Source organism: Balaenoptera physalus, assembly GCF_965194825.1.
Source record: "Balaenoptera physalus genome assembly, chromosome: 1".
Lineage (NCBI taxonomy): Eukaryota > Metazoa > Chordata > Mammalia > Artiodactyla > Balaenopteridae > Balaenoptera > Balaenoptera physalus.
Genome location: NC_138882.1, coordinates 159,566,602 through 159,588,652, shown reverse-complemented (window position 1 = coordinate 159,588,652; position 22,051 = coordinate 159,566,602). Strand labels below are relative to the sequence as shown.

At 51.3% G+C, this 22,051-nt stretch overlaps 1 protein-coding gene across 4 annotated transcripts; it reads right to left on the bottom strand.

Moving 5' to 3' along the window:
* Window positions 1–1,405: 1,405 nt before the first annotated feature.
* Window positions 1,406–20,193, bottom strand: TMEM53 (transmembrane protein 53). 4 transcript variants are annotated; one of them, XM_082455897.1, is made up of 3 exons: window positions 19,902–20,193; window positions 7,518–7,639; window positions 1,406–2,858 (listed from the first exon to the last, which is right to left on the bottom strand). In XM_082455897.1, the coding sequence occupies exons 1-3, from the start codon at window positions 19,960–19,962 to the stop codon at window positions 2,295–2,297; spliced, it is 747 nt and encodes a 248-aa protein (XP_082312023.1). In that variant the 5' UTR covers window positions 19,963–20,193; the 3' UTR covers window positions 1,406–2,294. The 4 variants fall into 4 exon arrangements, with proteins under 4 accessions (XP_082312023.1, XP_082312024.1, XP_082312022.1 ...); XM_082455898.1 differs by having other exon boundaries at window positions 1,406–2,855; XM_082455896.1 differs by having other exon boundaries at window positions 1,406–2,948; window positions 19,902–20,188.
* Between the last annotated feature and the right edge of the window lie 1,858 nt (window positions 20,194–22,051).

Genomic DNA, 22,051 nt, shown 5'->3' with positions numbered 1-22,051 from the left:
TATGGGTTTGTAAAGCAGTGTGGGGTTGGTCTGCTCAGGGGCCCTGGAGCACTGTCAGGGGTGGGGGTGAGGCTGGGACCTGGACTCCTGCCTATTGATGGGTAGGGGCTCCAGGTTAATTCCTTATCGATGCAGAATCGTCAGCTCATTAATCACAGAAGAGGTCAGAGCTTGGGGCTACAGAGGGGTTGCAGCCTCTATCCCCCAGTCTAGGGCCGGAACAGCTATAAGCTTGGGTGAAAATATAAGCCCCAAACCTCTGTCCCTTTCTAGTCCCTTGAAGTGAGCCAGGGACCAAAAATGGAACCACCATCTCAGTCCCCTGTGGCTTCTGTTCTCCATCCTAGTGACCAACAGCCTGGTATAGTTAACTGCCCAGATCAAACAAACAGTAGGAACCCCCTTTAACCAAAGTGGACCCTCAAGTCGGGGAACTGAGGCTGGGCAGCCAGCACTGGAGATGGAGCTTTGTCAAACGGTTATCCCCACGGCTGCCCAGTGCCAGTGAGTGAGCAGCATTCTGGGTACTTGGGCAGGGGCTCAAAGCTGCAGAGGAGTCCTTGTCCACCACGGAAAGCTGTTTTGACAAAACAAGATTTTGCTAAAATTCAAGACCTCAGAATATCTTTATGACTCCAGACTCCTCTCCACACATTCTCACACAGCAGGCCCACCCTCCATCATCTTCCCAAATCTCAGACACACCTGTCTCTGGGATGCCCACAGTGAATATTACAGAATCAGGTCCAGTTGGCAGCTCATGTCCCTCTCTGCACCCAGATGACAAATCACCCTGGTTGGAGTCCAGCGAAGGCCCTTCACAGGCCCAGGCCCAGCTTGATGGCACCAAATATTCTGAAAGCAAGGATCCTGGGGCCCAAGATTCTAGGGAATGTATGTGGCCCGTTGAGGCAGAGCAGCCCCAGTGATGGCTGAGGGTTTGGAAGAGAAGTGGGCAATGCCCAATCCCCACCGGGCTGGCTCCTTCCGGCTCTCTACTCTCCGCTCTCCCTGCCTTGGACTCAGTGGGTCCTTGATGGCTGGTTACTTACACCCTGGGGACCATATGCTCTCTAACAGGAGACGTTAACCCAGAGTGAGGGCATGAAACCCGCCCTGCTGTGGGATCCTTGAGCACTATCGCGTGCAGCACTGCCACCTGTTGGCCATGCCTAGGAATGCAGCCATGCAGGCATAGGAACTGGCTGCCACAGTCGTGGGGGAGTCCCAGAGGGCTGAGGCGATGTAGGGAGAGCTTGGCTCTGGAGACAGAGGGTCCATCAGCCCTGAGACTATCAGGGGTCAGCTCCCACCCAGAGCTTTTCCAGCCATCTCCTTCACTGCCGGTCAAACTTTCAAAGCCCATCCCTGCCCCCCAAGTCCCTCGATCACCACAGTAAGCTCATTAAATCAACAGATATTTATTGAATGCCTGCTATGTGCCAGCATTGTGCAGCAGTGACTTGTAGAATGATAGATGATACAGGACTCTAAGGCTGAAGGCACTGCTGCTGCCTACAGAGGATCCAAGTGGGTCTCCCTCGAGGAGATGAAGGAGTTTTTTTCAGGCCAGTGGTTCTGGTTCTGGTCTTTAGGGCTCCTGACTCAGCTTGTCCCAGCTCCCATCTGGCGCTGCTGTCTTCCTGCTCCCCACTCCATCTGCCCATTACACACACATCTTGCAACTTTCCTGGATCTAGTGGCTTCCTGGCAAAGTGTGGTACACCTGGACAGGCCCCCCACCTGTGTATCCTCAGCTCCCCATTTGGCTTCCACATCAGACTCCCTGGCAATGAGAAGCCTGAGTGAACTGCCAAGTGGGATCCACAGGGACGGTACTCCATGCTGTGGGGCTCTGCCCTTCCGGGACCTGGGAGCACAGGTCACAGCCCCTGCCCCAGCCTGCCCCTACCCTCTGGCACCTATTCAAGGAATCGGAGAGCAACGCTGGGGCTCATCCTCACCCCTACCCCCCACCCCCAGCTTTATTAACCCTTCACAGCCTAAATGCCACAGGGGTCAACAGCCTGACTGTTGCACTTATCCAAACACAACCACTGCTAGGCTTCCGCAGAGACCTGCGCAGGCACTCCTGCCCCTAGAATCCTGGGATAAGCAGACCACCACAGTCCCCAGGACAGAGGCCCATGGAAATTCTCTACCTGGAGGACCATAAAGTCCCAGAGGGCTGCAGGGAGTTGAACCAGAAGAGGACCCCACCCATGGATGTAGGTTATGGGGAGGTGTCAGGCATTTATTTCTGGAGCAGAGGTGAGGTGGGTAGGGCAAGGACCTCAGCACTGGACGCAGCTGCGCATGAAGTTGACACAGAGGCTCGTGTAGTAAGTAGGGTAGTCGCGGAGATGGCTGACGTGTGCAGATGACACAAAGTCCACAGAGTGCACCAGGACCCGGTGCGCCAGGCGTGCCTCCACCATGCGCTCCACGTCCCTGGCCAGGACCACCTCGTCGGCCCTGGAGTAGAGGTAGAGCTCGGGCCAGCGAGAGGCTGCGTCGAGCAGCCTGTCATAGAAGTGGGTGTGGAAGAGGGAAGTGAGCGGCGCCAGCAGGACGTGGAACAGGACTGCCACCAGGGCAAAGGCCATCAGGAGCAGCAGGCGCAGCGCGGCAGGCCGGTGCTCCAGGACGGCTGCCAGTGCCCTCAGAGCCCCCAGCAGGTTGCCGTCGCCAGGACCGCTGTCAAAGATGGTGCCCACCACACGCAGGTGGCAGAAGCGCCGGTGTGTCTGCAGGAGCTCCAGCACGTATCGGTACAGCATGACGCCGGCGTTGCTGAAGACGTGGAAGAGCAGGGGCTCCTTCTCAACCTCGTAATCAAAGAGCAGCTCAAGCAGCTTCTGGGCCAAGACACGAAGTGAAGGGATGCCCAGGGACTCGGAGAAGAAGACCATGTGCCAGGGGGCTGTGTATCGGATCACGATGCAGCCCTGAGGAGAGGAGAGAGGCCCTGTCCATCCTCGGGGATGGGGTGGGGAGGTGGGGACCAGCTAAGGTCAGAGGGGTCCAGCAGCTCCAGTTTCCACAGGCCCATAAGCTGGCAGTGCTCTAGGCCCTGCTGGAGTCTGGGCAACAGCTCACCTCTCCTAGACGCAGGAAGGTCCACCAGGACCATTTGTGGAATAAGCGCTTCATGCTGGCCAAGCCCCCTCATCCTGGGATGGTATGCGAGGCCTGGAGCCCAGAGCTCACTCAGGAAACATCTGGGCTGACCAGAAGGAAGCCTCCTCACTCGGGTCCGCTCCCTGTCTCCCTCCCACCCCTGACCCTGCACCCTCATCTGCTCAACTCTGGCACATTTAAGGCCTCACTGCTTGGCTACACCCTGCTACAGCGACTCTGCTCTTGCCTGTCCCTACTTCCCAGGGACAAACAGGTATCCCCACAAGACCCAACACCAGAGACAGCCTGCAGGCCCAGCCTTGACCACCAGAGGCCACCCGTGAGCCAGGCCCACATGGCGTCAGTCTCTGGCCACTGCCACCTTCCCACAGGGCCCTGAGAACAGAGGCCATACTCCCAAATGTCTGGTTCCAAAGCCTGGGATCACTCCTCACTCTCCCTGAAATTCCAAATACAGTAAACTCCATTGTTCCTCAAATTCTAAAATCTTAGCTAAACTCTCTGTAGGCCTCTGTACCCCTCAATGCCTGGGTCAAGTACACCTCAAGGTCTCCACACAGATCCCCTTCTAGGCCAGTTAGAACAGGCAGCCAAAGCCCGCCTGAGTCCTAATCCTCTCTCATTAACATGTGCCAGAGACAAAGGGCCCTTTGTCAGGGGAATCTGAGTTAGGCAGGCTCTGGGGTCAGACAGTTCTGGGCTCAATTCCTGGGACCAGCACTTATTAACAGTATGGATGAACAGCAATTTACTTCATTTTTCTGAGTCTGCATTCCCATCTGTAAGTTGGGAATAACATCCATCTCATGGGATTGTGGTGAAAATGAAACGAAAAAACGTTATCTCGAGTGCCCAAAACAGCACTTGGCACAAAGTCCTCAGCTAAGAGCAGCAGTCATTAGTGGTGGTAGGAGTAATAACAAGGAGAAAATTATATGCGCGCAGTACTTGAATGACCCAGAGCCAGAGAGAGATGGTCAGCTGAGGTAACCCTGCCATCAGCCTCCTGACCTTGTCCCCTCCCGCTGACTGTGATCACATGTGCCCCAACTCCTCCTGGCTCTGCTCTCACCAAGACCCTAGCGTACCTAAGCACCCCTCCCAAGACTCTGCAGCGGGGGTCACGGATGCTACCTGGCCCCGCAGATCTGGAAAATTTCACAAAGAGCTCTGCTCCAACTCCCCAGAGGGTGCTTTCCACCCACCCTCAACTTACACACAGCATCGCCCACGAACACAAACATACCCCACACCACCACCACACACACACGACCCTTGGGACTAAATACAGCCTTGTCCGCCTCACATCCCACAGATGCAGACACCCATGGCACCCACTGCACACTAGGGCACCCACTGCACCACCTGTGAAGTGCACAAAAAAGCACAGCCACCAACGCACACCCACAGCACACACACCACTGTAGGTGCTGCCTTCAGGAGCCCACACATGTGCGTGCGCACACGCCCACACACACTTCTCCCCAGAAGCGTTCCGTGCAGAACTACCTGTTGATACAGGCATAAACTCAGCAATTCCTGGGAACTCACCATCTCTGAGGGCGCATGTGCCCTCCACCTCCACGTCACCCGTGAGTGCATGCACAGAGCTTGCCTTGTGAACACCCAACACCCCCTGTGAAGGAAGGGCACATACACCAAGCTTCCCTGGGCCTCGCTCTGAGGTTTCCATCTCTGCTGCCACCTCCCGAGTCAGATGCTCCTAGAACCCCCCTGCACCAAGGACCGGGCTCTCACTGGCTGCCGATCCCAGTCTCTTCTCTCTCCCCTGAAGCCAACCATCTCTCCATCTCCACACACGCTCGGTCCCAGCCTGATCCATCTGCCCTCACCTCACTCTACTGTATTTCAGTCTCTTCCTCGTTCCAGATTCCTGCTCAAACCGATCTCATTAAAAAAAATTAAAGCCTCTGCCTTTCCACCATGTTCCCCTCTAACTCTGTCCCACCCTCTCTTCACCTTCCCAAACTTTGACACCCACCCTCTCCACCTGGTCCCCTCCCACTGACTCCACTCTGACAGCTGCACTGCTCTTACCATGGTCGCCCACATTCTCCCGAATGGCTAAATCCCATGACACCTTTCGGTCCCCACCGTACTTTCCTTCTGGCAGCATTTGGGATTACGAGCTCTTAGAAACACTCTCTGGTAGCCCTGGCTCTTCAATAAGACAGAAACAGGAAAAAATGGACTGTTCTAGACTTATAAGAGACTTAAGGAACAAAATAACTGATGCAATGGGCGATCCTGGATTGGACCCTGGTTCGGGAAAATCAGCTATAAAGGACACTTTGGCGACTATCAGAGAATCTGAATATGGACTGGAGACTCGATGAGATTAAAATGTATTAACATGGGAAAGTGGAGACCACGGTCCGAAAAAAAGCAGGATATAAAATAGTGTATTCAAGAGATCTTATTTAGGTAAAGAAAAGATGCACAAATGGGAAAAAAGCTGAAAGGATATATACTAACGCTCAATAGAGGTGATCTCTAGGGGACAGACTATGACGTTTTTATATTCTTTTAAATCATAAAGTATCAGGAGTTTGGGGTTGGAAAATTTTTTTCTCTACCCCCATCTTATCCTCCTGAGCAGGGGGTAAAGGCACCCACTCCTTTCCCAGACAACCCCCTGCCAACGAGCGCTGCCACCTCAAGCCCTCTGCCTTCCCTGGGATCAATTCCTCCCTCCACTCCATCACTTTCTCCCATGCCGTCTGCCCCAAGAACATCTTTCCTCTCTCCCTCCACAGTGGTCCATTTCCCTAAGACACTCTTCCTGTGGATTCCATCACATTCCCCTGAGTTTTCTTGTCCATCTGTAGCCACTCCTCCTTTCCATGTGGGACCCTCTTCGTCTTCTGCTCCTTTAAGCTTGGGTTCTGTCCTGGGCCTCTTCTCCTTGCCCTCTACACACTCCCTGGGGGAAATCTCATCCACCCCAGAGCCCACGGCTTCTCTTCTAGTGCTCCTTGTTTCAAAGAACCCAGGATCTGCTGCAGCCGGAAACCTGGCATTACCCAGACCCCTCCCTATCCCTGTGCCCACACACAATCTCTCATCCAATGACCACTCTACCTCCTAACAAGCTCTTGATCCATCAACTTCCCTCCACCAGCACCACCAGCCCCAAGGTCCTGGCCACCTCAACAAACTCACTTCCCAGCCTCTGGTCCTGGCCCCCACAATCCTTTCCCCACTCGGCAGTGAGGTATTCTCAGAAGCACAAGTCTAACATCACACCCCTGCTTAAGTCCCCTGAGGACCCTCCCAGCCTCATCTCTTCACACTTGCCCTTTCTTTTGTCCTCTGTTCTGGCCACACTCACCTATTCCTAGTCCTCTGCCTGCCCTCAAGGATCTTAGTCTAATGAAGAAGCCAGACAAAACTAGCCTCACCCAGTAAGTAGAATTCAGAAGCAGCTGAAACTACTTAAGGAATAAGGCAATGCCAGAGGACCAGGCTTGTTGGTTGAGGGGAGGCCTCAAGCTCAGAACTACATCTTTCCTCCAATTCCTCTCCCATTCCAGGGCCACCACACACCTGGGGCACAGCACAGACGTGGGTCAGTGGAGGGAGGCTGAAAGGAGGGGGCCCCAGCTGGCCCTTCTCCCAGGTGACTGCCATTCCTCCTCAGTGCAGGGCTTCCAGCTGGTGGCTGGGGGTCTGTACTGATGCCTCCCTGCTTCGGGAGGTCTGGGCTGAGGAGGGCAGGGTCAGGCCAGCGGCCAAGGCTGTGAAAGGGGCTTCCCAGATATAACCAGGCCCTCCCAAGGCTCTCTCCAATAACCACAGCCTCTACATCCAACTCTTGGTGCATCCTGAGATGAAGCAAGGAAACCGCAGTCCTGAATCTCTCTTCCAAGAGGCCCTTCTACTCTGGAAACGTGAAGGTGCCATGGTCAGCCCTAAGACAGAAACTCACCTGGTCAGAAAAGGAGAAAGCCCCAGGAGTCCAGACTATGCCCAGCACACCCGGCCCAGGTTCCTGCTGCCCAGAGAGGCAGCACTAGCCAACAGAGACTTGAGGTCTGGGCTGACTCCGCAGCTGGGAGCACATCTGGGATGGGCTGTCCACTGTGGGGCTTAGGGAGGAAGGAAGGGGGAGCAGGTCAGGGGGCTGAAGGGGACAGACCAGGCCACAGAGCTGGCTGCAAGGGGTGGATAATCCTGCCCAAGTCCCCATGGGCCCAGCGTCTTCCTCACAGGCTATTCTTGGTGCCATTTCCAGGCCTGCCTGGGCTGACTGGTGGTCAGCCTCCACTGCAGCCCGGAGATGAGGGCAGCCAAAGCTGGGAGAGCCCCGCAGAGCGGCCCCACGCACTGGGCGTCCACACACCTGCAGTACTCACCCTTTTGTGGTAGATGGCGCTGTATTTGGCCAGGTTCTTGTCCGTGCAGCCACCCCAGCCCAAGAGAATCACCAAAGGCTGTCGAGTCCCCGCCTCCTTCCCGCCTTGGTTGGGGCTGTTCTCTGAAACACAAGCAGGGTAAGACTGTCATCCCTGGAGTTAGGGTTCGGGGTGGGGGTGACTGGCCAATCCAGAGCCAGCGCTACTCGGGCTGCTGGCAGGGGAGCACCAGGTGCCAGGCCCAGACATCCTGCTGGTCCCTGTGCCTCAGGTTCCCAGGGGGCTCCTTCCTCTGTCCTTCACTTCAACTGGCTTTTAGGCTTCTCAGGAGGCACTGCAGGGTAACTGGAAAAACCCACCTGAGGGCCCCTTTCTTTGGTGACTCAAAGACAGCCCAGGTGAGAAAAGTGAATAAATACTTCCGCCATGCAATTTCACCTTCTAATCCAGGGATCTGCAAACTACAAGCCATGGGCCAAATTCAACCCATGATCTGTTTTCATATGACCTTCAAACTAAAACTAAAAATGTTTTTTACATTTTAAAATGGTTTTTTAAAAAATCAAAAGAAGATTTTGTGATGTGAAACTCAAATGAAATTTAAATTTCAGTGTCCACAAATAAAGTTTTATTGAAACACAGCCCAGCTCATTCATTTACATAATGTCTACGGCTGCTTTCAAGCTAAACAGCAGAGTTGGGTAGCTGCAACAGAGACCACGCAGTTCACAAAGCCTAAGATACCGCCCTTTACAGAAAAAGTTTGCCAGTTGCTGTCCTAATTGCATGAGCAGATGGAAGAAGAGGGCTTTAAAAGGAGAAATGGGGGACTTCCCTGGTGCCGCAGTGGTTAAGAATCCGCCTGCCAATGCAGGGGACACGGGTTCGAGCCCTGATCCGGGAAGATCCCACATGCCACGGAGCAACTAAGCCCATGCGCCACAACTACTGAGCCTGCGCTCTAGAGCCCGTGAGCCACAACTACTGAGCCCGTGCGTCACAACTACTGAGCCTGTGCACTAAAGCCCACAAGCCACAACTACTGAGCCCCGTGCACCACAACTACTGAAGCCCGCATGCATAGAGCCCGTGCTCTGCAACAAGAGAAGCCACCACAATGAGAAGCCCACACACCGCAACAGAGTAGCCCACATTCGCCACAACTAGAGAAAGCGCACAGCAACGAAGACCCAGCGCAGCCAAAAATAAATAAATAAAATAATTATTAAAAAAGAAAAAAGGAGAAATGGATAAGGCAGTATAAGCAGGGAAGTGAAGCAGACAGACTCTGGCGGCCACTACCAAACCACCCACCCTGTCCTGACAGAGAAGAATAACAGCCGGTATTTACTGAGGTTTAACCCTCACAACAACAATACAAGTAATATTATTACAGATGAGGAAACTGAGGCACAGAGTGGTTAAGTTACTTGCCTAAGGTCACACAGGAAGTGTAGAGCTGGGAATCTGGTCCCTGCTCCCCATCCTAGCTAAGTCACTTGAGACCTTCTGTGCCACCAGCCCCATCCACAACTAGAAGCTCATCTCCTTCAGTGACGTGCCAAGGCACAAGCCACAAGCTGCTTCTGAAGGCCTCCCTGCAACCTTGTCGGTCAGACCTCCTCTCATTTCCCCTGCCAAGTGAGTACCCACCCTCCTTGGGGCGATTTCTGTGCACAGACTGTCTGTTGCTAGTTATCTGCCCTTCTGAAAGGACCGGGGTGTACCCTTCCAAGGATCAAGCCACTTGGCTATGCTCAGCTGCCACCCTAAGATTTATGGATGCTGGTGGTGACCTGGCAACAGTAAATTTCAAGGCTAGTTAAGAGGATGGTAAATATAAATCACTAACCTTTGGACAAAAGGAAGACAACAATTTCCTGTGGAAATTAATGTGATTGAAAAGTTCAGTGTTCCTGCTCTCCAGCAGTGGCAACTCCGGCCTTTGGAGATTAACTGCCTGCACCCATGGGGATGCCAGACTGAGTTGCAACTCAGCCTGGACCAGGAGCTCCCAGCACCTCAGTCCCTTGCTGACCCCTGCCAGCTGTCCCAGCCTCCCCTGACACTGGCCTCAGCCTCTGATAAGAGAGATGGTCCCACAGCTCTAACCAGGCCACTCTAAATATTCTCATCACCTTTCTTGGCCTGGTGGCCTCCTGTCCTTGGCCAGGGCAGCTCTTCGCCTACACTGGCCTTTCTGTTGGAGAGGCTCTATCTGGGCCTCACTGAGGCCCCGGCCCAACCCTGCTGGGCAAGGACTACCCGTAAAACTCAGGCTGCGGCAGCCTCATGCGTGGTAATCAAAAGCTACAGTTTGGATCTGCCTTTGACCCTCTGAGGTCCAGCAGCTGGATTTCTGAGACTCGCTCCAGGGAGGCTCCCTAACCTCTGTGCAGCTGTCTGAGCATGGGCTCCCCTCCCACAGCCTATGGGGCTCCCCTCCAGGTACCACCACCAAGACACCAGCAAAGGGTTTGGGGGTTTATCTCAAATAGAGAGAAGGCAGCCAGGGGCGGTCACATCCCCTGGTGGCCGCCCTCACCAGCAGTGGTGGGGCATTCCCAGTCCGGGAAGGTTCAGACACTTCTGCCGGGCCTCTGAGCTGCCCCTCACCCCACAGCTGGGCTCTATAACTCCACTTTGCTCCACTGCAGGTTTTGCCGGCACTCTTGGCTTCACCAACTCAGGCAGAAATGACTCTTCACCAGACACACGTCTCCACGAAGAAACTCAGAATACGGACACCCTGGACACACTGCCTCTTCGCAGAGCCCAAGCTTTCCATAACATTCCTAAAAGGAGGGAATCTGTCCTTCTACTCCAGCCAGGCATTTGAGGCCACCCCCCTGAAGCACAAGGTGCTCCTCCTACCCACAGGCATCTCCCACTCCCCCGACACAGTCTCTTCCCAGGGCCCCCTCTCCATGCCCATTCCTAACTCAGAGCCTTTGTCATGACCTCCTCCCACTGGAGCCACGCTGCCCATTCTGATTCTAGACGTGGAGCACTATAAACCAGAAAAGTCCAAGGTGCTCCGGGAACATGGCTGAGAGAGTGATGGTGACCAGGAAAGGCCTCCCACAGGAAGACACGCTTGCTGTGCTGGCCTTGACGGACCGTAGGAGCATGCCAGGTGGAGAAAGGGCATGAGCAGGGGCAGGGGACGATGGAGAGGTTACAGTTGCTCTGGGGCACAGCAAGCAGTCCTAGGAGGCTAGAAGCCTGGAAGAGGGAGCAGCAGTGGGCAGGAGAGCTGCCAAGTGTGGGACTGGGGCCCGATCCTGCAAGGCCCCCAAGCCATGCTTAGGAGTCAGGATTTTATCCGGAGCAGTGGAGAGCGAATGAAGATTCTGGAACTGGGGGAGTGGCATGATGCAGTCTGTATTGATTAATGACTTGCACAATTACTCGTATAATGTCTGTCTCCCCTCAGCCAGTAGGCTCTGTGAAGGCAGGAACTGGGTTTGTTGCATTCAGCGCCATATTCCCGGTGCCCAGCAGTGTAGCTGGCCCGTCTAGGCACTCAGCAGAAACATGCTGAATGAATGAACACGTGGCTGCAAATTGAAGGATAGATCCAAGGAGAAAGAGCTGGCATTCTTCTTGTTACCCATTGCCCTTTCCAGAGTAATAAAAGTAATAGCTATGGCTATTGTTATTTATTGCCACATCCAGATCATGATTCCTCCATTCTCTGTAAAAGCCCCTGCTCCTTTTATGCTCCTTCCACTGGTCATCCCCCTCTCCCCCTCCCACTGCTGACATCTCCTGGCCTCTGGCCACTGCCCCTCAGGCACTGAAGACTCGGGCACTGGCTCTGTCTCCCACTTCTACACCAGGACTTACCACAGCCCTGCACAGGCAATCAAACCCACCTTGGTCCTAAACCATCACAAACCTCTCTGAATTCCACATCTCCTTTAGCTCCTACCTCCCCCTCTTTCCCATCACCAAGAAAAACAATAACAATAACAGCAAAAAGAGAATTGTGTCAGGCACTATTCGAAGCACTTTATATATCAACTCATTTAATCCTCACAACAATCGTACGAACAAGGTACTGTTATTATTCTTATTTTACTGATTAAAAACTAAGCCACAGAGATAGTAAATAATTGTTCAAGGTTACACAACTAATAAGCAGTGAAGCTGGAATCCAAACCCAGGTGGTCTGACTCAGAGACCAGCTCATCACCACTACCCCAGGAGGCCCCCTGGGTAAAAAAAACAAGTCTTAACCAAATCTCTTTCCACTCAGCTCCAAACCCGTACACATGGCTGCCTCTTTATAGCAACAGATCCAACACCAACCTCTTCCACCTGCTCCTCCTCAGGGACTGGCCATCGCAGTCAGAACCTCAGCATACGCTGCCTCATTTGGTCCCTCGACCACCCGAGGAGTTAGCTGCTATTGCTATCCCCATTTTACAGATAAGAAAACTAAAACACAGAGAGGGTAAGTCTTTTTCCCCAAAAACACACAGCCAGGAAGTGGCACAGCCAGCATCCATCTCTGGACCACCATGCCACACTACCCCCCGCCTCCAGGACCTTGCACATGCGCCTCACTCCCCAGCCCTGGAGGCTGATGCTCCATGTTATGCTTTGCTAATGCCCACGCCACCTGCTGAGTCAGCTCACTGTTGACATCCAAGAAGCCCCCCCTTGATGCCCTCCCCAGACCCTTCATCACTAGACTGGGTTAGATGCCCCTCCTCTGTACTGTCACAGCACCACCATCACCATGCCACTGTACTTATCCACTGCACTGAAAGGGCCCGTTAAGAACAGGTCGTGTTACTACTGTAACACGCAAGGCAAGAGTTGGCAAATGCCTGAACCAGAGCAGTGGGGGACAGGTAGGAAGGGGGAAGGAACTGATAGGGAGAAGAGAATCACAACAATTTTGGAACATGTATTAAAAGCTTCAAAACACATGCACTCTTTGACTTAGTAATTCTACTCCTATGAAAGAAAAATGTTTAATCATATGGAAATAGTCTGTAATACATTAAGCAGATCATAGACATAAATGTAAGAGCTAAAACTATAAAACTCTTAGAAGAAAATGTAAGAGTAAATCTTTGTGACCTTGGATTAGGGAATGGTTTCTTAGACATGACTAAAAGTACAAGGAATAAAAGAAAAAATAGACTTCATCAGAACTGAAAACTTTTGAACATCAAAGGACACCATCAAAAAGTGAAGAAACCAGACTTCCCTGGTAGCGCAGTGATTAAGAATCCACCTGCCAATGCAGGGGACACAGGTTCGAGCCCTGGTACGGGAAGATCCCACATGCCGAGGAGCAACTAAGCCCGTGCGCCACAATTACTAAGCCTGCTGTCCAGAGCCCGAGTGCCACAACTACTGAAGCCCACGCACCTAAAGCCCGTGCTCCACAACAAGAGAAGCCACTGCAATGAGAAGCCCACGCACCCCAATGAAGAGCAGCCTCCGCTCACCACAACTAGAGAAAGCCCACGCGCAGCAACAAAGACCCAATGCAGCCAAAATAAATAAATAAATTTATTTTTTTTTTAAATGAAGAAACCCACAGAATGGGAGAAAATTTTTGCAAATCATATATCTGATAAGGGGTTTGTATCCAGGATACATAAAAAAACTCTCACAATTCAAAAATAAAAAGACAAATAACCCAACTTTACAATAGGCAAAGGATTTGAAAACATTTCTCCAAATAAGATGTACAAACGGCCAATAGATCATGAAAAGGTGCTCAACATCACAGTCATTAGGGAAATGAAAATCAAAACCACGAGACAGCACATTATACCCACTAGGATGGCTATAATAAAAAGTCAGATAATACCAAGTGTTGATGAGGATGTGGAGCATTCAGAACCCTCATACACTGCTGGTGAGAATGCAAAAAGGTGCATCTACTTTAGAAAGCAGTTTGGAAGTTCCTCAAATAAAATTAAACATGGAGTTTCCATATGACCCAGCACTTCCACTCCTAGGTATATACCCAAGAGAACTGAAAACATATGTCCACACAAAAACCTGTACACGAATGTTCACTGCAGCATTATTCACGATAGCCAAAAAGTAGAAACAATCCAAATGCCTATCACCTGTAAATGGATGAACAAAATGTGGTATATCCATTCAATGGAATATTATTTGGTCATAAAAAGGAATGAAGTACTGCTAAAACATGGATGAACCTTGAAAACATATGCTAAGTTAAAGAAGTCAGACACAAAGACCATATATTGCATGATTCCATTTATATGAAATGTCCAGAATAGGCAAGTCCACACGGTAGAAAGTAGATTAGTGGCTGCCAGGAGCTGGAGGGAGGGGGAAGTGGGCAGAGACTGCTAATGGTTCAGGGCTTCTTTTGGAGGTGATGAAAATGCTCTGAAATTAGATAGTGGTGACAGTTGCACAATTCTGTAAATATACTAAAAACCAATGAATTGCACATTTTAAAAGGGTGAATTTTATGGTACGTGAATTGTATCTCAATAATGTTATTATTTTAAGAATTAACAGTAACACATTAAGTGAAAAAGCAAGTTGCAAAGAAGTATGTACAACAGAACACCTATATACATACATACACACATACCTACACATACTTATGCATAGAAAAAAATACATCAAATATTAATAGCAATTATTTCTGGGATCAGAGGCAATTTCTTTTTCATGATTTTTTTTTCTACCCACTTTCTAAAATCCATATGTATCACTTTTGCAATGAGAGTTAAAATATTATTTTTTAAAAAAGGGTCGGGGGGGTGCTTCCCTGGTGGCGCAGTGGTTGAGAATCTGCCTGCCAATGCAGGGGACACGGGTTCGAGCCCTGGTCTGGGAAGATCCCACATGCCGCGGAGCAACTAGGCCCGTGAGCCACAATTACTGAGCCTGCGCGTCTGGAGCCTGTGCTCCGCAACAAGAGAGGCCGCAACAGTGAGAGGCCCGCGCACCGCGATGAAGAGTGGCCCCCACTTGCCGCAACTAGAGAAAGCCCTCGCACAGAAACGAAGACCCAACACAGTCATAAATAAATTAATTAATTAAAAAAAAAAAAGGTGGGGGGAGGTGTCCTGCAGAGTCAACAGCACTTGAGAAGTCAAAGAGATCACGGATACCCAGAAGCCCCTTGGCGAGGCAGAAGTATTCTTTTCAACCCTGGCACTTCTTCAGTACCCCACAAAACAATTTAATCTCACGGGCTCTCTGTCCTCTGGACTTTTCTCAACAAACAACACTGACACCAATAATACAAGAATTACAGATACATACTATATTGTACAACAGTTCAAGTCATAAAACTAAAGCATAAATTGGATTGTGTATATCCCAGGGGCATATGGGGAAGACAAAGGAAAGGGCTGACAAGGCATAAGAATCTGTGGAACAATATGTGCTTTTCTTCTGCAAGCCAGAACGAAAATACAAAGAACCTATGTTTTCTTCTTAAAATACAAGGAATAAAAGGATCCTCAATTTCCTCTACTCCCAAGAAATACTTTCTAGAGTCTCACAGTTCCTATATTTAAACCAAATTACTTCATTTTAAATTTACTTTTTTTTTTTTGGAGTAACAGCATAGGAGAGTAGCATGGTATCTAGGAGTGCATACTGTATAAAACCATACCTGGGTTCAAATCTCTGGTTCTGCCACCAATAACTATGAAACAGACCTTGAGCTAGTTCTCTAAGCTTCAATTTCCTTATCTGTGAAACGGGGATAATAATACATAGGACTGAATAAGATAGTGACTACTGAGGGCTTAGCATGTTACCCTGGCACAAAGAAAGAGTTCAATGAATTGAAGTTATTATTACTTCATGAGGAATGCATGCTCACTGTAGAAAAAGCAGAAAATGAATATCTCATAAAATTGGAATCATACTGCTTTTGTAATCTGCTTTCTTCAATTTAGCAATATATTGTGAACATCTCTCCCTGTCGGTTTATATATCTCTACACCATTCTTTTTAGTGGCTGCAGAGCAGCTATAGAATATTTCATAATTTATGGTGGCCAAGCTCCCATTATTGGACATGATGTTGTTTCCAATCTTTTGCTGTTATAAAAATACTTTAATGGACACCTCTTTCTTCCTGCATGTCCTTAATTGTTTCCTAGAAATGGAACTGTATTCAGGCAGTACTTCCCGATGGCAACTGAAATCTGCATGCACAGGCTTTGGAGTGAGGCTCCCAAGTTGGAATCTGGGATAACCTGGGGCAAGATACTTCACCTCCCCTGAGCTTCTGTTCCTCATCTGTAAGACGGGATAAGAGTACTCCCTACTTCACAAGGTGGTTGTGAGAAGTAATAAAATCATAAGAGGGGTTCCTGGCAGGCCTGGCATGTGAGCCAGGCATGGTCAACAATGTAAGTGCAACAGAAACCACAGAGACCTCAGGCAAAGGAGGCCAGCAAAGGGTCCTTCAGGTCTGGAGCTCAGATCCAGGGCCTAGCACGGTGCCTGGTATAAAGCAGACAAATTAGGAAGGGTTTTTATTAATGCATGAAAGAAAAGACACCGTGATTTAAAAAATAAACAAAACTCCCCTGTTTAAAAAAGAAAAGCACCTACGGGGTCCCCACAGACAAGAAGAGGGTCTAGTCCCAACCCTTCACCCGGGGCTTTGAGGCCTCTCTGGTATGACAGCTCTTGAGATTTTCTCTCCGGCTCCTGAAAGCACCTGGCGGCCTGCTGCCAGGGCCCTGCTCTCTCGGGCCACTCTCAGTCCCCCCAGTGCCCCTAGTTCTGCACTTCCTGCTGCTCCCCATCTACTTGTCAGCCCTCCCGCAGCTCCAGGTCCAGCTTGGGCCACTCTACTACAGGAAGGCAGCCGACCCCTGGGGCCCACCATGGTGGTCCGGACTGTGGTCCACCCCAGACTGTTTCCCCGGTGCCAGGGAAAACTTCCTGGGGGTCAAGACAAGGTCTACATTTCTTTGACCCGGGCGGGCGCTCAGCAGAAGAGCAGACTGACAATTAAGCCTGGGCCTACAATAAACCTATCACTTCCCTTCTCTGTGACCCCCCCCCCCCCCACGGAAGGCTTTCTTTGTACCCTAAGAGTGAGTCCCTTGTCCCAGCCTCATTAATTCTGTGAATCAATTATTTCTAAAAAATGTTTACTGAACATGAAAGCAACAGGGTGCCTTTAAGAAGGCCTGCTGGCCTGCCAGTGAGCCGCAGAGGGGCCCCAGGGCAGGACTTGGCTGACCATTCTCTGGCTGGGAGGAGGGGCAGCACAGCCCTGGCCTGGGATGGCAGAGCAACTTGGGCGGGGCCCAAGTGCTGCCAAACGACTCCCTTCAGCTCATTTGGCACTTCATCCTTGCCAGGCTCTGGCAACACTGAGCAAAACCCTCCAACAACACCACAGAGATCCCTGCTGTGGCAGCCCTGAGAAAAGAACCTTCCCCAAGGAAATGAGATGAGAATACCCGATTCTCACTTAGGAGGGTGAGGGGATCACTGGTCAAAGAGGAGTGGGTGGGATGGGGGGAAATGCTGGGTCAAGGGATCAGCTTCAGCAAAGGACCAGGCAGACGACCCTCATTCGGCCCAGACAGCCACGGATACTTGCTGGTGGGAATCCCAGCAGAAGGACCCTGGGCTCTGAACGACCCCAGATCTGTAGCTGCCTTCCAGCTAATTGATGTGCCAGCAGAAGCTGCTCGTCTCTCTATCAACTCACAGCAGTGCTGGGCTCTGTGGCTCTGATGCTCAATTATGGGGGAAAAGCAATTCCAGAAACCGAATATGACTGTCCTACACACTTCTCCACCGTTAAACAATAATTGCGAAAGAGAGACAATCTCTGGACCCCCAAAGATTGTCTGTGAAGCCCTGTCAGCCTGGAGGGGAGCTCTCTGCAGACAGGAAGAAAACAGAATCAGGGGATCACAGTGCTGTCACTTCCTTCTGAGGGCCATACAGCCTTGAGTTCAGCTCTGGGCTATGCACTTTGAGAGGGAAAGGAATGAGAAACCAAAGCCAGTGCAGAGGAGCAATCAGAAGGAGGAGGCTATTAGAACCACACCAGAGGACGAACAACTGAAGGCCCTGGAGGTATTTCTCTTGGAGAAGAGAGATGAGCTGTCCTCTTGCAAAGAGAGGAAGAGAGACTACCTTGCTCTGTGTTGCACCCACCACAACATCCTAGCCCTGCAGTTACCACGTCTTTGTGAAACCACCTGCTTCGAAGCCCTCAGCCCTCCCCAGAACCACAGCTCCTTGAAGGAGTCTGTGTGTGAGTCACTTCTGAGGCACCAGCAACTAACCCATGGCCAGGACACAGCAAATGCTGAACTGAAAGCAGAAATGACAGGAAGGCCTATTGTGGCTCAAGAAAGGGAAGTGCTTTCTACCAATCCCAGTTGCCTCCAACAGGCCAGGATATTTGGGAGGAAGCATCCTGTCAGGGAAGGGTCTGGTGGCAACAGCATGCTCTCATGCCAGGAGAAGGATGCAGGACAAAGTGGTCCCCTGAGATTTCTTCCAATTCTAGGACCCAGCTCCCTGAAGCAGGGAGGGGAGCCGCAAGGGGAGGAAATATACCAACAGAGCACCTGCTCCATGCCAGGCACACACATCCAGTCACTACCTTGTTAACCCTCACAATAGGGAATCTGAGGCTCAGAGAGGTTCAATAACTTGCCAAAGCCATAGAACAGCAGGAGGTAGAACTGAAATGCAAACCAAGACCACCAGGTTGCCCACGTGGGATGAGGGAGAACTTCTGCCCTCCTGGCCATGCAGAAGGCAGCTCCAGCTCTTTGCAGTTGAAGGTTCTCCAAGGGCAATATTATTAACTGGCTTTATCTCCCACTGATGCCAAAACTTTTCAAAAGCATTTTTACATCTATAAGCCTAAGAGCCCTCGGCCAACAGAGGGCTCTAGAGAAATACAGCTGGTCTGGAGCCATCTGTTCTGGGGAAGCCTAGGGGTTGCACTCCCCTCCTAGACCCCACCCCAGGAACACAAGATGCTATGGGAGGGGTCTGGGAAGGCTCTCCTGAAAGAGGTAACATCTGAGCGAAGCCTTAAATGATGAACTAGGCAAGCGAGGGGGCAGTGTGGGGCAGCAGAGGGAAAGGGCATTCCAGACAGAAGAAATGGAGGGAGCACAGGCAGAGAAGCAAGAAGTGTGTGGAGAATCACAAGCAGTTTGGGGTTGCTAGAACATAAAACTCAAGTTGAACAGTGGAAGGACACAGTGATCAAGGAGGTAAGCAGGGTCTGCTAAATTACGGAGGACTTTGAATGCCAGGCTAAGGAATCTGGATTTGATTTATCCTGAGGGCAATAAGGAGCCACTGAAGGGTTTTATGTAGAACAGTGATAAGATCAAAGCTTTGCACTGGGAAGACGGTTGTGGTAGCAATAGAAGAGGCTGAGCAGCAGCTGGAGGTGTGAAGACGATGTGGAGTAACGCAGGCAAGACATGCAGCTCAGGCTGGGGTGTATGTCAAGGCTCCTCTACCATGATTCCCAATCAGGGCCAAACTTTCCATTCTCTGGGCCCGCAATCCCACTCACACTGCCAGGGATCCAGACCTGCTCTACAGGCTACTAATTTTGTGGAGCCTCCCACACACCTTTCTGTAATGATACGACTGTAGAGAGGAAAACAAAGCTAATCATTAAACTCACTCTGTGCCAAGCATTATGCTGGGTCCTTTACACAATCTCAGTTGTGCAACCAACAACCCTAGGAGGGAGGTTACTATTGGTACCCCAGCTGTGCAGATGAGGAAACCGAGGTTCAGAGCTGGAAGCCTGCCAAAGGTCATCCAGCTACTAAAGGGAGGAGTCAGGATTTGAGCAGACTGCTATTTCACGGCAGAGACGGCTCTGTAACCACTGCCAAGGAGAGTGCAGAGGACGGAGGGATGAAGGTTCTGTGTCCTGGGCTTCTGCATGGGCCCCAAGGAAAATAGTGGATGAAATATAATGGGTGGGACCCCTAACCACAACTGCCGAAGAAAGGCTAGCAGTGGGAAGCCCGACCCCAAACAAAGGAATCAGGAGGGCCTTCAGCTACCAGGAGAGAAGCGAAGGTACGGGCCTCAGAACCCCGACTAAAGAGACAGAAAAAAGGGCCCCAACCTGCGGGGTTAGGGGTCAGGTAGACGCCGGGAAGGGGCGGGGCTCGGACACCAAGAGCACTCTGGGGGAGGGGCTTACTAGGGGGCGGGGCTCTCTGGACCCGACCAAGTCTAGGACCTGCGGTGAGGGAGGGGGCCCCCCCACCGTGAGGGGGTGGGCCGCGAGAGGACAGGGCCGCAAGAGGGGCGGGGCCACAGCTGCGCTTGCGACCCACAGACTCCTTAGGTCACCTCCCCACGACTGGACCCAACCCTCGTTACATACCCTGGCTCCGGCAGGGCTGATCCGGGATCTCGATGGTGTAGTCCAGCTGGGCCGAGGCCATGATGAAGGCGCCGGCCCTCAGCTCGGGCCTCCGGCCGGAACTCTCGCTCACGTTCCCGCACCTCACCCGGGGGCCTCCTGGGCACCGCCCAATCACCACCCACCTCCCTCGACGCTACCCAATCCCTGAGCCGCGCTCTGTGACCTCCCCCCCTTAGCAACCACCAAGTCTCTCTCGGGGCCTCTCGCAGCACCCTGCTAGCTCGGCCCTAGCAACCATGCCCCGCCCCAGTCTATCCCTGGCCCTCAGCCATTGGCTGACTTGCTTGATCAGGATCAGGTATTGGCCAGCCAAGACGCCGGTCAGGAAGAGTCCCCACCCTCCTGTATAGGTAAGAGGGTCTGCGGGAGAGTTGCTGTGTTCTGGGGTTGGGGAGGGTCTTCCTTCCTAACTGTGTCTTGTCGTACCGGGTGGACAGCAGTGCCCTTTGACTTACATCATCTAGCTATCTCTACTATCCTCTACCAGCCGCAGCTCCGAGGGCTGGAGGTAGAAAACCGTACAAAACGGCCACAGGAATGCGTGCCAGCCCATCCTCCACCCAGCTGGTCGAGGAATATTCTGACTGGTGAGGTGGGTAGGATGCAAAGGAGGTGCTATTTTCTAGCGAATACTTTAGAGACTGCCCTGTTCGTGCGGGACATAAAGGGGCTAAGGGGTACAGTTTTCTTAAATTTATCCACGCGCTTAAAAAATATTTACTGACCACCTGTTAACATAGGTGGACTCTAGTGAGGATTAGATTTTTGGCTCTGACTTCCATAAGTCTTAAAAGGAGAGGGAGAGAAATCATGCATGAGCCAACTGCAATACTGTGCAAGGGGTAAGTACTACAAGAAGAGTAGGCCCTAAGGATTTTAGGAGCTCAGAATTAGAGGGGCATTTATGGCAGTGCTGATGGCTCTTGAGCTGGGCTTTGAAAGACTTGTGGAGACGTGAGAACTTACAGGGTTCAAAGAGAGGAAAGTGAGGGCTTCCCTGGTGGCGCAGTGGTTAAGAATCCGCCTGCCAACGCGAGGGACACGGGTTCGAGCCCTGGTCGGGGAAGATCCCACATGCCGCAGAGCAACAAAGCCCATGAGCCACAACTACTGAGCCTGTGCTCTAGAGCTCATGAGCCACAACTACTGAAGCCTGCGTGCCTAGAGCCTGTGCCCTACAACAAGAGAAGCCCGCGCACCGCAACGAAGAGTAACCCCTGCTCACCGCAACTAGAGAAAGCCCGCGTGCAGCAACAAAGACCCAACGCAGGCAAAAATAAATAAATAAATTTATAAAAAGAGAGGAAAGTGAGGGGTCGGTGCCAGGAATTCTGAGCATTTCCTGGCCAGAGGAGAGACTAACGGAGAGCAATCCTGGAGGAACAGGTAGGCCCAGATTCTGGAGGGTCTTTGATACCACACTCAGCTCTGAATTTATGGGTAGATCTTACTGATGGAAAAAATTTCCAATGCATTTTACACCAATGAGCACAAGAGCTTAGACTTTATCCTAAGGACAATGGGGAGGCTGCAGGGCTTTAAGTGGAAGAGTAACAATCAGATTTGTGTTTTAGAAAGATCAATGAAGAGAATGGATTGGGGATTGGGAGAAGGAGGGAGACCAGTTTTGGAAGTTGTTTTAGTAATGGGGAAGGATTATGGTGGCCTGAAACATGGAGAGGTAACAGGATTGAAGAAAAGGGGATGAATTCCTTAGACACTTACGAGTTTAAAAGAACTGGACTTGGTGACTGGTTAGACATGGGGTAAGTAGGAAAAATGAAGAATGACTTCTGAATTCCTGCCTTGGGCAAACAGAAAGGAGAGTTCTTAGGAGAGGGTCAGTTCTGGGCATGGTGAGTTTTAGGTGCCAGTGGGACATCCAAGTGGAGGTGTCCAAGAGGCAGTTGAGTATGCCTGACTGGAGTTTGCAAGATAAGTCTAAACTGGAAATTAAAATGTGTAGTCTGTTGTGCCTTATATGGCAGCCACACGAGTGGATTGATTTGTTGGGCTTGCCCAGGGAGTATGTGTAGAGTAAGAAGAGAAGAGGGCCTAGGACAGAGCCCTGAGGAGCACCTACATTTGAGGTTCTGCAAAGATAAGTG

What these genes read in the sequence shown, in the direction of transcription:
- TMEM53 (XM_082455896.1), bottom strand. Translation starts at nt 19,962, where the DNA reads ATGGCCTCGGCCCAGCTGGACTACACCATCGAGATCCCGGATCAGCCC. An exon ending in TCAGCCCTGCCGGAGCCAGG is followed by an intron (nt 7,640 to 19,901) that starts GTATGTAACGAG and finishes CTTGTGTTTCAG; the next exon opens with AGAACAGCCCCAACCAAGGC. An exon ending in GCGCCATCTACCACAAAAGG is followed by an intron (nt 2,949 to 7,517) that starts GTGAGTACTGCA and finishes TCCTCTCCTCAG; the next exon opens with GGCTGCATCGTGATCCGATA.